Below are 13513 nucleotides of genomic sequence, written 5' to 3' on the forward strand. Positions count from 1 at the left end.
GGGCCTTAGTTCTTTACATCTTCCTGCACAGAGAACCGCTGTATGTGGTTCTTCCCCACCATGATTTTATAAAGTAGGATAAAAACAAAGCAAAACCAGAAGGCACAACAGGAGAAGGACCCCAGTATTTCTCCCAAAATACACACAAGCAGAAAGTGGTCAGCACTGACTTTCGGCTCTTAAGCACACTTGCTCACTAGCCTGGCTGCTATTCTGTTCAATACTTGTCACAGTCAAGTGTGAAACTCAAGAGGAGCATGTGGTCAAGTGAGTCAATACCCCAGGTTCTGCAAGTCCTTCTCCCCTACTTATTACAGCTCATCCCTTCGCTACAGCCCTGCCCTGTTCCAGCAAAGCATTTCGTATTGACAGCTCATTTGCTACAAAAGCAGTCAGTTCCATTCACTTGCCCATACTATGTACCAGCACGAAATTCAGTTACATCTCCATCCCTCAGAGCAGTTCTGCAGGGGCTTCAAAATAAGATGCGTCCTTCATTTGCAATTATCATGCAAAAAACCAAAAATCCAGGCAAGTAAGTTGCCTCCTGCATCTCACCCAGAATACAAGGCAATTACTGCAAAACCTGCAGTTTGCATCAGTAAACACAGCAACGTAATAAATTTTGGTTTATCTAGTTTTCAATTTTAAGGACTATGTAAAAACAAAACCAAACAAAACTCAGCTGGATTTCTCCTGACAAGCAAATTGTTGAACTGGCCAAAAATCATTTTTTACCCACTGCAAAAGAGAAATTCTGGAGATTCTTCAGCTGGTATGATTCAGGATAAAGGGCATTTTACAGCTGTACCACTGAGAATATTTTGGGAAAGAGAGATGTTTTTAATTCCCTCTGGTTCATTTAATAAAATCTAAACATCATAGCTTAAAATAATCCTGACAGACAAAGCAGGCCAGACCTTATCCAATGCAGTATAACGATGTACTGCATCAAAACTATCCTATATCCTCTCCTGGGGAAAATAGCAGGGATGGAGAAAAAGAAACCATTTACACAGAAGAGCAGCAATCTCCCTACCCAGACCCATTTGTTTTACTCTGCAAGTATTGACAGATGAGTAATGAAAACTCTGCTGCAGACATCGGCTCTTCTTCAAGGCAGCAGCAGTTAATAAACCACAACCACAGCTGCAAAAATATTAAGGAATTTAACTAAATGACTCCTTCAAGGGCACAGGATTGCAGGAGGAGCCAGTTTGTGTGCTTTGTTATCATCCCAAAGGTTAAGATCATAGTGTGCAGCATCAACACAAACCAGTGTTACTTTTCTGGATATGAGAGCTTTGAATAACAATTTCATTAAATGTATACTACTAATATTTCTAGCATGATTTTTTTCCCCATTACGTTAACATTTGAAACTTAGCATACTAGGTTGCCAAAGCTTTTAGATGTGAAGTACCTCATCTGAGAAGTCTTAAATGACAAAAACAAATGAAAATAATAGTAATAATAAAACCCACACCCTGTTAGCTCTCCCCACAGGACAAGCCACAGCACTGGTAACGTTGCCGAGAATGGTGTTTTGCATGAGTTATCAACTTTGGATGCCAGACTCGGATCGGGGCCTCGATCAACATTCATGTTAACAGCACATGCACGCTAGGAATGATTTCAGAAACAGTTATGCTTTCACTTGATGGGGGAATTTTTTTTTGCATATTGCCAGTGGAGCTCCAACAGCCTGGATGACCAATGGCTGTAACCTTAGATGGTATTATTTATACCAGCCCTAAGTACTTACAGAACTTGAGAAGTATCAAAACAATGACATAAGCAATCAACAACCTTCCAACATTGTTTTTGTTGTTACTATTACACACCTTGTTGCCAGAGACTCTCAGGATTTATAGATAAACTGATCTGCCCAGCTGTCAGAAATAATCCCTCAGATGTTTCCTTAGTTTTCCCTTCTTTATCATGTTAACTTCAGCCAGAACAAAAAGTGTAAAATACGCATGTGGGTGTAACCCTGAACACGGATAACTGTGATCAACTGCCAGGTTAAGTATTTTTGCCTTGCGCTGCTGCACATAATAAAAAGCCACAACGATCCTGACAACCCTAGGCAATGACACGAGTTACACCAATGTCTGGTCCAAACGATGGTTTTGATCCCTTGGACCTTGGCGCTCCCCAGGCTGCCAGCCAAATGGAAGCTCGGAGCAGTTCTCCTGTGTATCACTTGCGGTATACCTGATGTCCCCAGGGAGCCCTAGAAGTATTACAGTGAAATGTACACCTCAGATTTGAGGTCTAATGAACAAGGCTGTAATTCAGGATAAAACCTAAGAGTAAGAGCTGCCAATGCATATTTAAAGAATTTATACAAGTGCTTTCACCCGAGACAGACAGGAGCAAAACCATCTTTGTTTAAAGTCTACCTGGAAATATACACGGACAGTAATGAGAACCAAATTCTCTCTTTACACGGTTTTAAAGGATTCATTTGCCCTGCCATTTTTACCATGATATTTTGGCTTTTAACAGCAACTCACCCTTCACTGCCCTCAGTTGGCTCCTCTGAGCTGTCCTTAGAAGACACAGGTATTTGATTTTTTCCAAATGATTTTCCTTTGCCTTGGCATTCCCCGTTCCAGGCCAACCAGCTCACAATTCAAGTAGTCTTTGTTCTCGCAGCAAAGGAAAACTTTTTTTTTTAATCAGTGTTTTTACCTCTCAGCCTGATGCCAAATCATCAGCTGATGGAACACGGTACTTCGCATCTCCCTGGGCTGAGCAGTTCAAGGGAAAGCAAAGAAATTCAACTTTAAAAGGTCTAGTGTCTGTTTCATCTTTGGGAACTAACAGCAAATTAGATAATAATGTTGCCAGCTCACAGACCCGCCACCAGCAGCAGGGTTAATACTAAGTGAGCTCTTGCAGGCATCCCCTTTGTGGTACGTAGGTTCTTTCGTTAGTTCTCTCAGCAGTGACTTGCATGTGAGATGGGATTTTTTCCAGAGACAAGAGGTCTTCTCCTAACCCTGGTTTCCTCCCCGGAGAGTCATGCAGTCCGAGGGGTGAACACCATGGCCAAACAGCACGTTTGCTTTAGCGCTGCGAGAAACAGGCGTGCCAAAGCAAGGGTGGCAGTGAAGACATGCCTTCCCCAGCTCTGCCTCAACCAAAGATGCAGCAAGCAGTTGGCTAAATCAATGCATTCAGCTTTGCATAACTATAGCATCAAGCAGTATCCAAAATCTCTTTGAACAGCTTCCCAACAGGACAGAAATCTGCCCGGGGCTGGGATTCATCTCCCCCAGACTTAGCTGGGTAAATGCTAGGCATTATGGTCTACGCTAGTCACCGTCACCACAGGCTTTTCCTATAGTCCCTGGTGAAAGATGTGCATTTCCAAACCAGTATAACCACTATTAAAGCCTTTTGACAACTGCTGGCATCCATGAGGGACTAGAAATCATTAGGAAAAAAGATTATACATAAATAAAAAATATTTTAGACTTTGCATACACAAAATATCTATTTCAGTATAGGTGCAATTTTGAGCCATCTTCACAAAATTGACTAATTCTGAGCAAGGGTATTCTCAAATCACCATAAATCCCTCTTTCATGTATTTATCTTACCTTCATAAATTTAGAGGCAAAAGCTTAAATGACACAATCAGTTTTTAATTAATACAAGTGTGCTGGTGCAAGAAGTTTAGTGGAAAAATGAGGAGACGTTTCTAGGCAATAAAGAATTTATACTGTTTGTTCTTAGACCTTGGCTATACATGAAGGTTGCATCAATTAATCCAGCTGAGGTTAAACTAGAGTAGCTCACTGCACAATTTTCTCATATTTTTTCAAAATAGTCAGATTTATTTCATGCCTGTGAATTTTACAGTGCAAGATAAATTAATATGAGACAAGTTCAGACTGACAAAATGCTTATGCAACTGAATGAACATAAGATCACAACCTTAGTTAAATCATCAAACAGCAAACTACATCATCCAGGCCTTATTTAAAAAAATAAAGTCTTTTTCTATGAGCAGCAAAACTAATGAAACTCTATGTATTCTTCTTCCAACACAAGAAATCTAGCTTCCTCGCGTCTCCCTTGGCACCCCTCTGAACAAGAAGCACCATGTGTGTTAGTGATTCTGAAATGACGTGTGTACCAGTTGACATCGGATGGCCAAACGGAGTATGGGACAGCTACATTTTCCCTTTTGCCATAATGAAGGCACTATTCGTGGTCTCTTCGTTCTACCCAGTCTTCTACAGAAAATGTGCAGAAATTTAAATAAATTTCTAATATCGACCCCTCTGCAAAGTTTGAGTGAAATTGGCCAAGAGGTCCAAGAGTTCTAACAGAAGACGGATAAGCCATCACGATTTCCTTATGAAAAGATGCTACAGACTAAGTAAGAGAGGTACAGACATAAGAAGCAAGCTTACCTTTGAGCAGACACGCCAAGTTACGCGTCAAGACTCAGTGGTTCTTCTTTAAAGGGATACTGTACACCTGATTATCACAAAATTGGCCATATTTGAGAGAGCCAGCTCACTGTAAACAACGTACTTTAAATACCATTTCTTATATTCATTAGAATGTTTTAACAGGGTGGTTCTACAACTTTCTGAAGTGTCTCTCCTGTAAACTACAACAGACCAGACCAACAGAGCAGGAGACAGAAGTGCCACTATTTCCAGTGACAAAGAGCAAACAGAAAAACTAAGCTGAAAACAGAGGAACTCCCCACTTCAGTTTCTGTCAGTTATGTTCTCCTAGCTATTGCTCATAAAGACACGAGATTTTTTTTAAAGTCATGTGACTTTCAGATGCATAATGGTTTTTGGGTACTGCAAATACAATAGTAGCCCCAGAGAAGCAATTCCAAGCAGTAAAAGAGTAAACTCAACCCCTGCACCACTCTTACCATGCTCCATCAAAAATCTGGCATCAGACTTAACATATGATTTCGTGTGACCTTTGCAAGGATATTTATATAGACAAACCACCTCCTGCACAAACCAGTGCTCTACATTTTCTGTAAGTCCATGTAAATTCATAGATGAGCTCTAACTAAACCTGTTGGTAGACCTCCCTATTTCCTCAAACTTATTATTCTCATATATAATTCAGTTTAACGGGGCTTCTAATTAGAAAAGCAGAAAACATACACTTAAAAAAATTAAGATGAAAAAAAATATATCCAGATAGGGATATTTAATTTCTTTGTCTATGAAAGCTGCAGCACAGATCACTCCCAACATTATTCTCGATATAATTCAGTTTAACGGGGCTTCTAATTAGAAAAGCAGAAAACATACAAAAAAAATTAAGATGAAAAAAAATATATCCTCCTAGGGATATTTAATTTCTTTGTCTATGAAAGCTGCAGCACAGATCACTCCCAACAATGAAATTAAAGGTTTCTGTAAGTCCATGTAAATTCATAGATGAGCTCTAACTAAACCTGTTGGTAGACCTCCCTATTTCCTCAAACTTATTATTCTCATATATAATTCAGTTTAACGGGGCTTCTAATTAGAAAAGCAGAAAACATACACTTAAAAAAATTAAGATGAAAAAAAATATATCCAGATAGGGATATTTAATTTCTTTGTCTATGAAAGCTGCAGCACAGATCACTCCCAACAATGAAATGCAAGGTTGCATTGTTAAGCAAAGAGTGGATGGTTCCCATCCATGCTTTATCTCCCCATACTCCAACTGACAAACTTAAGTTAATATAGTTAGAGCACAAAATGAAAGGATAATATATCACGCAAGGAAAACTGTGTTTTAAACAGTATCGTCCTGCTAACCGAAGCCCACCGTCAGATGGATTCCCTGAGCACTGCTATCTAGAATTGGTTGGAATGTACTAATACAACCAAAACTAAAATATTGATTTCCCTGGGTGCCCTTTATCGGTTCGTAAAGGAAACTTTCTAAATATGGAATTAATTCCTGAGGCTATTTTACCACCTCTTGGGCAGTATGGACAGGACAGATTGGTAGACTGAGAAGCACAATAAAAACATCAAAAGGTAGAGGATAAAACAATGCATGCCGTACATTGTGAACACACTCCTTTTGCTCCCATTTTAATTATTAAAGACTACCTGAAAACTACAGTTTAACAGATATAGAACTACATATTCAGTCTCTTAGTAAAATTCTAACAAGGTTTAATCAACCACCCAAGTTGCGGCATCTCCTTACTCCAACTTTACCAGCTATGGGTAACTATTCTTTGATTTTAACCTTTACTGATTTTTTCCTTTCTTTCCAGAAGCCTAAAAAGAAAATTCTCATCTATTTTCTTTCAAAACCCAAGATTTTTGTACATGTGAGCAATGAAATTAAAAATCTTGTTTAGAATATAAATGGGACTGGTTCAGTGAATATGTTAAGTACGCAACAAAGGGCATCCCCACATGAAGCCTTCAGCGAGAAAGAATGAGAGCATGAGAGTGCAAGCAAGCTTTAACCTTTCTCCCTCAGCAGAATAATGAATTAATGTTTCCTTAGAGGAACTGATAGCCATACCAAGATGTTAACTTGAATCACAAAATGCACAGTATTTTCATGACACCGGAAAAGCTCTACACGAAGCAGCAGAGACCGTGACGCAGGTAAAGTAAGATAATGCAAAACATGCATTTGCTTAATTCAAAGAGCCTCCGCCCCACGATTAAGAAATCTCTTCTTCGGGTGCTAGCCATGCTCAATCAACCCTCTCAGTGGTACAAAAGGGGAACGAAAAAAATGAAAGAAGCCTGAAACCAAAATGCTAGCCAAGGCTTAGAATCTCCGTACAGCTCTTGTCAATTCTCAAATCTTTTAGATTACTTTCCTAAATATGATAAAGTAGAAAGCAAGTGTAGGAGAACCAATTCTCCCAAATACCGTCAATATCGTATCTCCCACAACACTAAGTAAGTGAACGCTCTGATACAGACCATCTTTTTCTTATACTTGTTTCTATTAACGTCTTCCTTGCTCTCAACATGAAAACATTATCTTACAAACTCCAGAGAAGGTTAGCTATGGTAGCAACTAAAACAGTAAACAGATTTAACATCAAGAGACTGTTTCAAAGCTGAAGAGCTTTAACTGAAATATGCAACGCAAATAAAAGTAGACCAATAATCTGATCCATCAGCTTTCTCAGGTTGCTTCACAGAATATGTGGGGACATCATTTCTTTCTCTATCAGCATCAATGTCATGTACCACAAGAAGAGATCGGAAATGTATTTTTGAGAGTGGATGTTATGGGTCAGGTAATGTAGCTGTAAATTTGTCAGGCTGCAGTAACATGAATAGCAGAACTGCAGAACATTCCTTTGGCAGCACGTCCCAACCTGCAGGATTCCTGCAGCTTTTCTGGATTGCTGAAATTCATCTTCTTCTCTTTGCCTTGGAACAGACTCCCGTGAAAGCTGCCGGGAGCCTCCTCCTTATCCGCTTTCCCTTTTTGTCATCCGTCTGCCTTTTCCTATCTACTTCACTTGTGTGCAACTTAACCCACCATTCCCTCCTCTTCTAACATCCAGGGCTTACGTGTCCTCTCACTCCTTTTCTGGTCTTTCCAACCATTCCATCAACATCTCCACTTGTGATGCCCCTTTTTCCTTCTCTGGCCACCTTTTTATGCACCTTGGAATTGTGGGGCTGCAAATTCAAACTTGCAAAGGTGAATAAATCCAGTTTTCCTCCAACCAGCTCTCCCTTTTCCTCTAATCTCTACTAAAGCACTGAGAACGACACCTGTTCTCTATTACCATCCCCTCATCCCATTATGGTCTCCAATATTTCTCAGCTGTACACCATGAAAGCCTAGCTTTGGTTATCTAGACAAAACTGACAAATAACAAAGCTAATATTCTTGCAATAGCTATGTGATTTTAATACTCCTTCCATACTGCTTCCATGACAATGGCTGAATCATACAGTTTGCTAACGTTAATAAAGAAAAAAAGACAGATGTAACACCACAGCAGAATTTCCCAACTATTCAGGCACTTACAGAACAATAAATTCTCAATTGTTTTCAGAGAGAAAAGCCTGTTCTGTCACAAATTTGAGAAGCTGAAGGATCCCTCTCCACGCACAGGTTTTTCTCCAGGTAATGTGAAGTCTCCACAGGAAGAATACAGACTGGAAGGATTCATTTCACTGCTAAGCAACAGTACACAGAGGTCAATAGCTTTGCAAACCGGCAAAAGACCCCAAAACTCCAGATCTCTAGTTTCAGCAGAAAAATGTTGGGATGGTTTGCCTTGGAAAATGGAACAAGCTATTTCCTCTACATGTATCCAAACTGCAAAATGATGGGTGTGGTGAGGAGCAGGAGAGAGGAAGGAGGCTATTAAATCACCTTTACCTGTAGCTCTGACATGTAATTTGTTGTTTTTAGTATACTACATCATTTCTGGAGTTTTACCTGGCACAAAGACAGGAGATGCTCTCTATCATCTTACCTTTGCTGGGGTACAAGGATTTCCAAATTAGATGCTATGATAACTAACAATTCCAGCTGTCACCTCTCAGTAGCCCAACTGAGAACTGTGTAGACATCTCCTGTAATACACATAATGATTAAGTGCTTGAATTAAATCTGATTAGCCATCAAATGCCTCTGCCAGGGAAAGGTATAACATCTCTGGTTTCTTTAAAATAAAGTCTAGAAAGTTTACACTTCATGTTCCTCCACTTGTCCACTTGCAGTTAAGATGCTGTAAGCTTCGGAATCGAACGCTTTCCTTTCAAAGGATTTGTAAGTCAATGGCAAAGCTCATTTTGCCAATTCTACCCACAGGCTTTCAACTTTGGAATAAATAAGGAGTTAACGTATATTTTTTAAAAAAGACCCACACCTTTGCATCAGAGCCTTTCTAACATAGCACAGAGGCACTTACAGATAGAGTTATAAGAATATCGGCTGAGGTATCAACTGCAATTCAAAACTTCCAAAAAGATGAACAATACCCCAAGGAAACCTTAAAAAGCAGTTAGAGAAATACTCCCTTCCCTAGGAACAGATACCAGGTTTCTTCCACTCATGCAATACATTGCAACAAGTAAAGCCATGCTGATAGATTACAGGTCCCTTACAAATAGGAAATGTTCTCTGCAAGTGAAGCAATGGACCTGGATGAGGGACATTTGTGTTACGATCTTGACTGACAGCGAACTTCCGCTCATCTCTCTGTTTGCCAGGAGGTTAGCAAGAGCCAGTAAGAGTTACCACCACGTAAAAATCACACCGATAGATATATTTAGTCATTGCGGTTCAAGGAAAACGATTGCTTGCACTGAAAATAAATTTAGCAATTGTTTCCAGTTTCTGCTTTTTCACTGACCGAGGCACAACCCAGCTGCTTCACATTCCAGTAGACTTCAGCTGTCTTTTTTCTCCACTCCTTGTCCACTTCCTTCTTACAACTGCTATGACCATCTCAATCTTGCAGCAGTTATCCCACAGGCTACATTTCTGAACACTCCAATCTTGAAGCTATGCAACAGAACACCTGTCAAGCCTATGCCGACTTACAAAAAATGCAAAATTCTGTTCTTTGTGCCATTTTGTAGGAAACACTAAATAGTGATCATCTTGTACCTGTATTTTGCCTCTATGCAAAACTAGACTGAATTGTTGATGCTTTTTAAACAAGTTACAATAAAACACACATGCAATGCCACTATCCGAGGGGCATACAGTAGGAAATGCAGTAGGTGCTAAAAGCCCAAGTAAGGAAGAATTGGAACTGAATTGCCTTTAAGGGTTGTGAAGTGAGTCTTTAGAAGAGTTTAATTTTCAGATTCCAGGACAAGACATTTCACAGAGAATTTTTACTTCGTTTGAAAACCACCAGTAGAGCAGCACTTACACTGGTCAACTGCAAAACTTCTAACTTGAAAGCCCTCACTTACACTGAAGAACATGGTACAGTGGTGAATGCACAACTGAACCGAGAAAGAGATCTGCCTAGTAACTCACCTAAGCATACCTTAAACGAAGAGAAACTGCAGACAACTGTACAGGTGTAAAAAATACGCAGGATTATTTCCACAGAATGATCCAAGAGATGACTGTTCAAAACGTATCTTCCCCAAAAGTAAGACCCCCGGGAAACTTCACATTAATACAAAAACATTCACAGATGCACAGTTCAGAATCGTGTAAATTGGCGTGGAAGACTCTGAACAAACATTAAGTTCCTACAAAGATGGGAATAACCTGGCCTCCTGAATTCTTTCTTGTATTTTGCCATTTTCCTTAAGAACGGAGTTCTCCTGGGATTGCCCCTAGATGTTTATACCACCAATACTAAAGGATGAGACTTCAGAGATGAATTTGCTTATCAGGCAAATGCTTATGAGCAAAAGGTGAAGACAACAGCATTTTCAATCTGCTGGGAATAAATACATCCAGCTGAGTCCTGAGCAGAATAGAGATAACTGACTGCACTCCAGGTAGCTAACGCTTGAAACAGTTATCTCAAACAACCTTTAGCAGACAGCTATTGAAAAGCAAGCTTACATGGGATATGAAAACCCTGCAAGAAATTACAAGATTAAGACTGAAAACATCAAGTAGAAGAAACCTTCAAAGTATGGCACCCATACGTTCTTTGGTTTTAATAAAGGGCGTTCTTGAATGGACCTGCTTCATGGAAGAGCTTTTGTTTTAGACCTGATGGTGTCTAACTGTCCCCTTATTCTCACTGAATGATGCAGAATAGTTCAACTCCCTGAAGCACGTAATCCATCAGGTAAATAAATACCGGAATTCATGTATTGCCATGGTAACAGGAAACCCAAGGAGAATCCGTGACCTTCTCCACTCTTTCTTGGCATCCCTATTTTGGATTTTAGATCAAAACTCTAAGACTAACTAGGGTGGGAGCAAATATCTCCTGAAAGCGAAGACAAAAAGTCACAGTTCTACAGTAACGAAATACCAACACTAGATGCCATTCCTTCTCTTCAAGTCAATGGGGATTCTGCTTCCAAAAAGTATTTGGAAGTCTCCTGGCTGGAGCCTAACGAAACAGGCAGTCTAATACTAGTGAAAACAAAATATACCGTCTTATTCTACATTACCAGATGGCTCCCCTTCACTCCAAAGCAGTGCTCTGAATCGCTCTACAGTGACCCTTCTGTTGATTAAACAACAGTACAGAGAGGCTCCAGGGGGAGCCTTGCCCGCTCTTCTTGGTGGCCAGGATGGTAGCTGTTATCTCTAATCGTTTATTATTGGTTTTTATTAAGTGCCGACAAGGTGTTTCATTTAAGGACCCAGGGAGCAGATGTATGTAAGACCTCTAGGGATCTAACCCTATAAGGTAACACTTCTTTTCCCAGCAGCCTGACTAGATGAACATGAGAATTAAACCAAAGCCCAAGCCAATTCCGAAGTGTCAAGATGGCTTGTTATCTGGCAACAGCCTATTTTATTTACAACATAATGGGGTTTGCTTCTATTTCCGTTCCCATAAGAAAAAAACAAATTCAAATGTACACAAATACGCAGACCTTAGACCTCATAGTGTTTGTTTCATGACTCTGTATCCTTTGTTCTGCTACTGTATACATTTTGACAAATACTATCCCAGAATTACTGCAGTATTACAGACTGTGTTTATTCGGTGACGCTATTAACCAAACTGTTTGTGTCAATCAGAAGTTCAAACACTCAGAAACGGTGATCAAGACTGTACTGCACTGAAACAGCTGGCTTCCAGCCCTCCTCCCCTCCCCTTCCCCATCTCTTCTCCTCCAGTTTATATTTGGACTGGATTTAATTTTTTTTTTTTAAATACCCTTCTTAAAGAAATGAAAGCACGAGCAGTTGAAAGAGGACAGTTTCCCAGATTTACAGTTTCTCTTGTTCAGCAAATCATCACTACGATACACACCCACTAGACAGAATGCCTCCACATCAAGGCTTCACCCATTGCATCTTCAAAACTGTACATTTACAGCACTGACCTGGGGATGGATCCTGCATGATGTCTTGAGTTCTTCAATGGGAGTTCAGTGTGTTGCAAGGTCGGGTCTCTAGGTTGCGCAGCGTATGATTTTTGTATGGTATTTTTGGCCTTTCTGTTCTATTGTTTATGGAACCGCACTGCGTTTGTATGTGTCTACAGAGTCATCTTCCCGCATTTGAACTCTTCACGCTGCTTCGCTGGTGTGGAGTTATATTTACTATTCTCACAGGGTTATTTACTGCACGCGAATAAACAAAACGTGATCACTTATTTATACATCTGTAATTACTGTCTACAGCGCTATCAGCAGTTACTAAAATCCCAAGCCAAATTCACCTCTAGCATAAACAAGTGGCAATTATTTTAGAGCTGGCCCCAGGTCTATATATGCTGCTAACACCTTCTTACTCAGTTACCCGCTTCCCAGACAAACAGTTGCAGCGATATACCAGTAAGCATTGAAAAGACATAGCCAGAATCCCAAAGCAAAGCGTTATGTTGCGATTCTATGTAAGGGATCGTGCATCAGATTAACCTATGATATTTCTGGAATAACATTTGTCCCATGATGTGATGCACACTTGTTAGACAGTAACTTAGCGCTAAGAGCTGGAAACGTGCCTGCGTACTGCACTTAAAAGCCGGCTGCCAGGCAGCCAAGTCTGCTTATTCCTGGAGGCCGCTCCAGAACCCGTACCACAGGAGAACATATTCATACACAGTGCAGCGCAGAACAAACCAGGATCGAATGATCAAAACCAGAAAGCACTGCTACCAACTTTACTCCTTTGAAACAGGAATCTCTCCTAAATCGGTGGCTGCTGTCCTGGAAAGCCTGAACGCTGTACTTCGCACATCCTGACTCAGGCTGCTACCCTACGTTCCCCAGTAGGAAACTGCCTAGCTATTCCTTACAATAAAAAATACAAAACAGCATTGATTTTTCTCTGCTAATTAAATGCAACATAATTAAACTAAATAACTTCACTGCTTGATTTGCAAAACACTAATTGAATCTTTAAACATACTACTCCCGCTACACAGAAAAACAGGGGCATTCAACCATCTAAAGTGACAACTGAGAACCAGACGTGACTCCAGAAGCACAGAGAGACAATATGATCCGTGCTTGAGCGTTTCCTTGTGAGAGCAGAAGAGATCTCAGCAGCCTCCCCCGGCTCTGGCTCTAGGCGAGCACCCCAAGCTGAGGGGAGAGCTTTGCAAGAGAGAGGAAAAAATGAGCAAGTTCCCTCTGACTTTTGCCCACGGACTCATCTTTTCTGATCTTGCACAAACACCAGAAGAGGAAAGTTGGAGAAGTTGCAATTAATCATTGCGTGTAGGCCCCAAAGCGTTGCAGCGCCCCGGCTTTGCTGATGCTTTGCTACATGGAAAGGACGGCAGGGGTGCGGGAAAATAAATAAAAAAAGGAAAAAAGGGGGGGAAAAAAAGGAAAAAGCGGAGGAGAAGACAAAAAGCCTGACCCAAACGGCGCCCGGGCAGCCCAGGACCAGCCCCTGGCAGCGCGGC

The 13513-nt window shown here is 40.6% G+C and overlaps 1 protein-coding gene across 5 annotated transcripts in view; it reads right to left on the reverse strand.

Moving 5' to 3' along the window:
• The window catches only part of RAPGEF1 (Rap guanine nucleotide exchange factor 1), an 88235-nt gene extending 75651 nt beyond the window's left edge, over positions 1–12584 (reverse strand). For 4 of the 5 annotated variants that reach the window (XM_009286948.2, XM_009286946.2, XM_019474078.1 and 1 more), the window contains exon 1: positions 11982–12584. In XM_009286948.2, the coding sequence (XP_009285223.1) occupies positions 11982–12000 (19 nt within the window). In that variant the 5' untranslated portion in view covers positions 12001–12584. The remainder of the gene's footprint in view (positions 1–11981) is intronic. The other variant, XM_009286949.2, reaches the window with a different exon arrangement.
• Positions 12585–13513: the final 929 nt, after the last annotated feature.

This window comes from Aptenodytes forsteri, unplaced genomic scaffold (assembly GCF_000699145.1).
Source record: "Aptenodytes forsteri isolate BGI_AS27 unplaced genomic scaffold, ASM69914v1 Scaffold136, whole genome shotgun sequence".
NCBI classification, from domain to species: Eukaryota; Metazoa; Chordata; class Aves; order Sphenisciformes; family Spheniscidae; genus Aptenodytes; species Aptenodytes forsteri.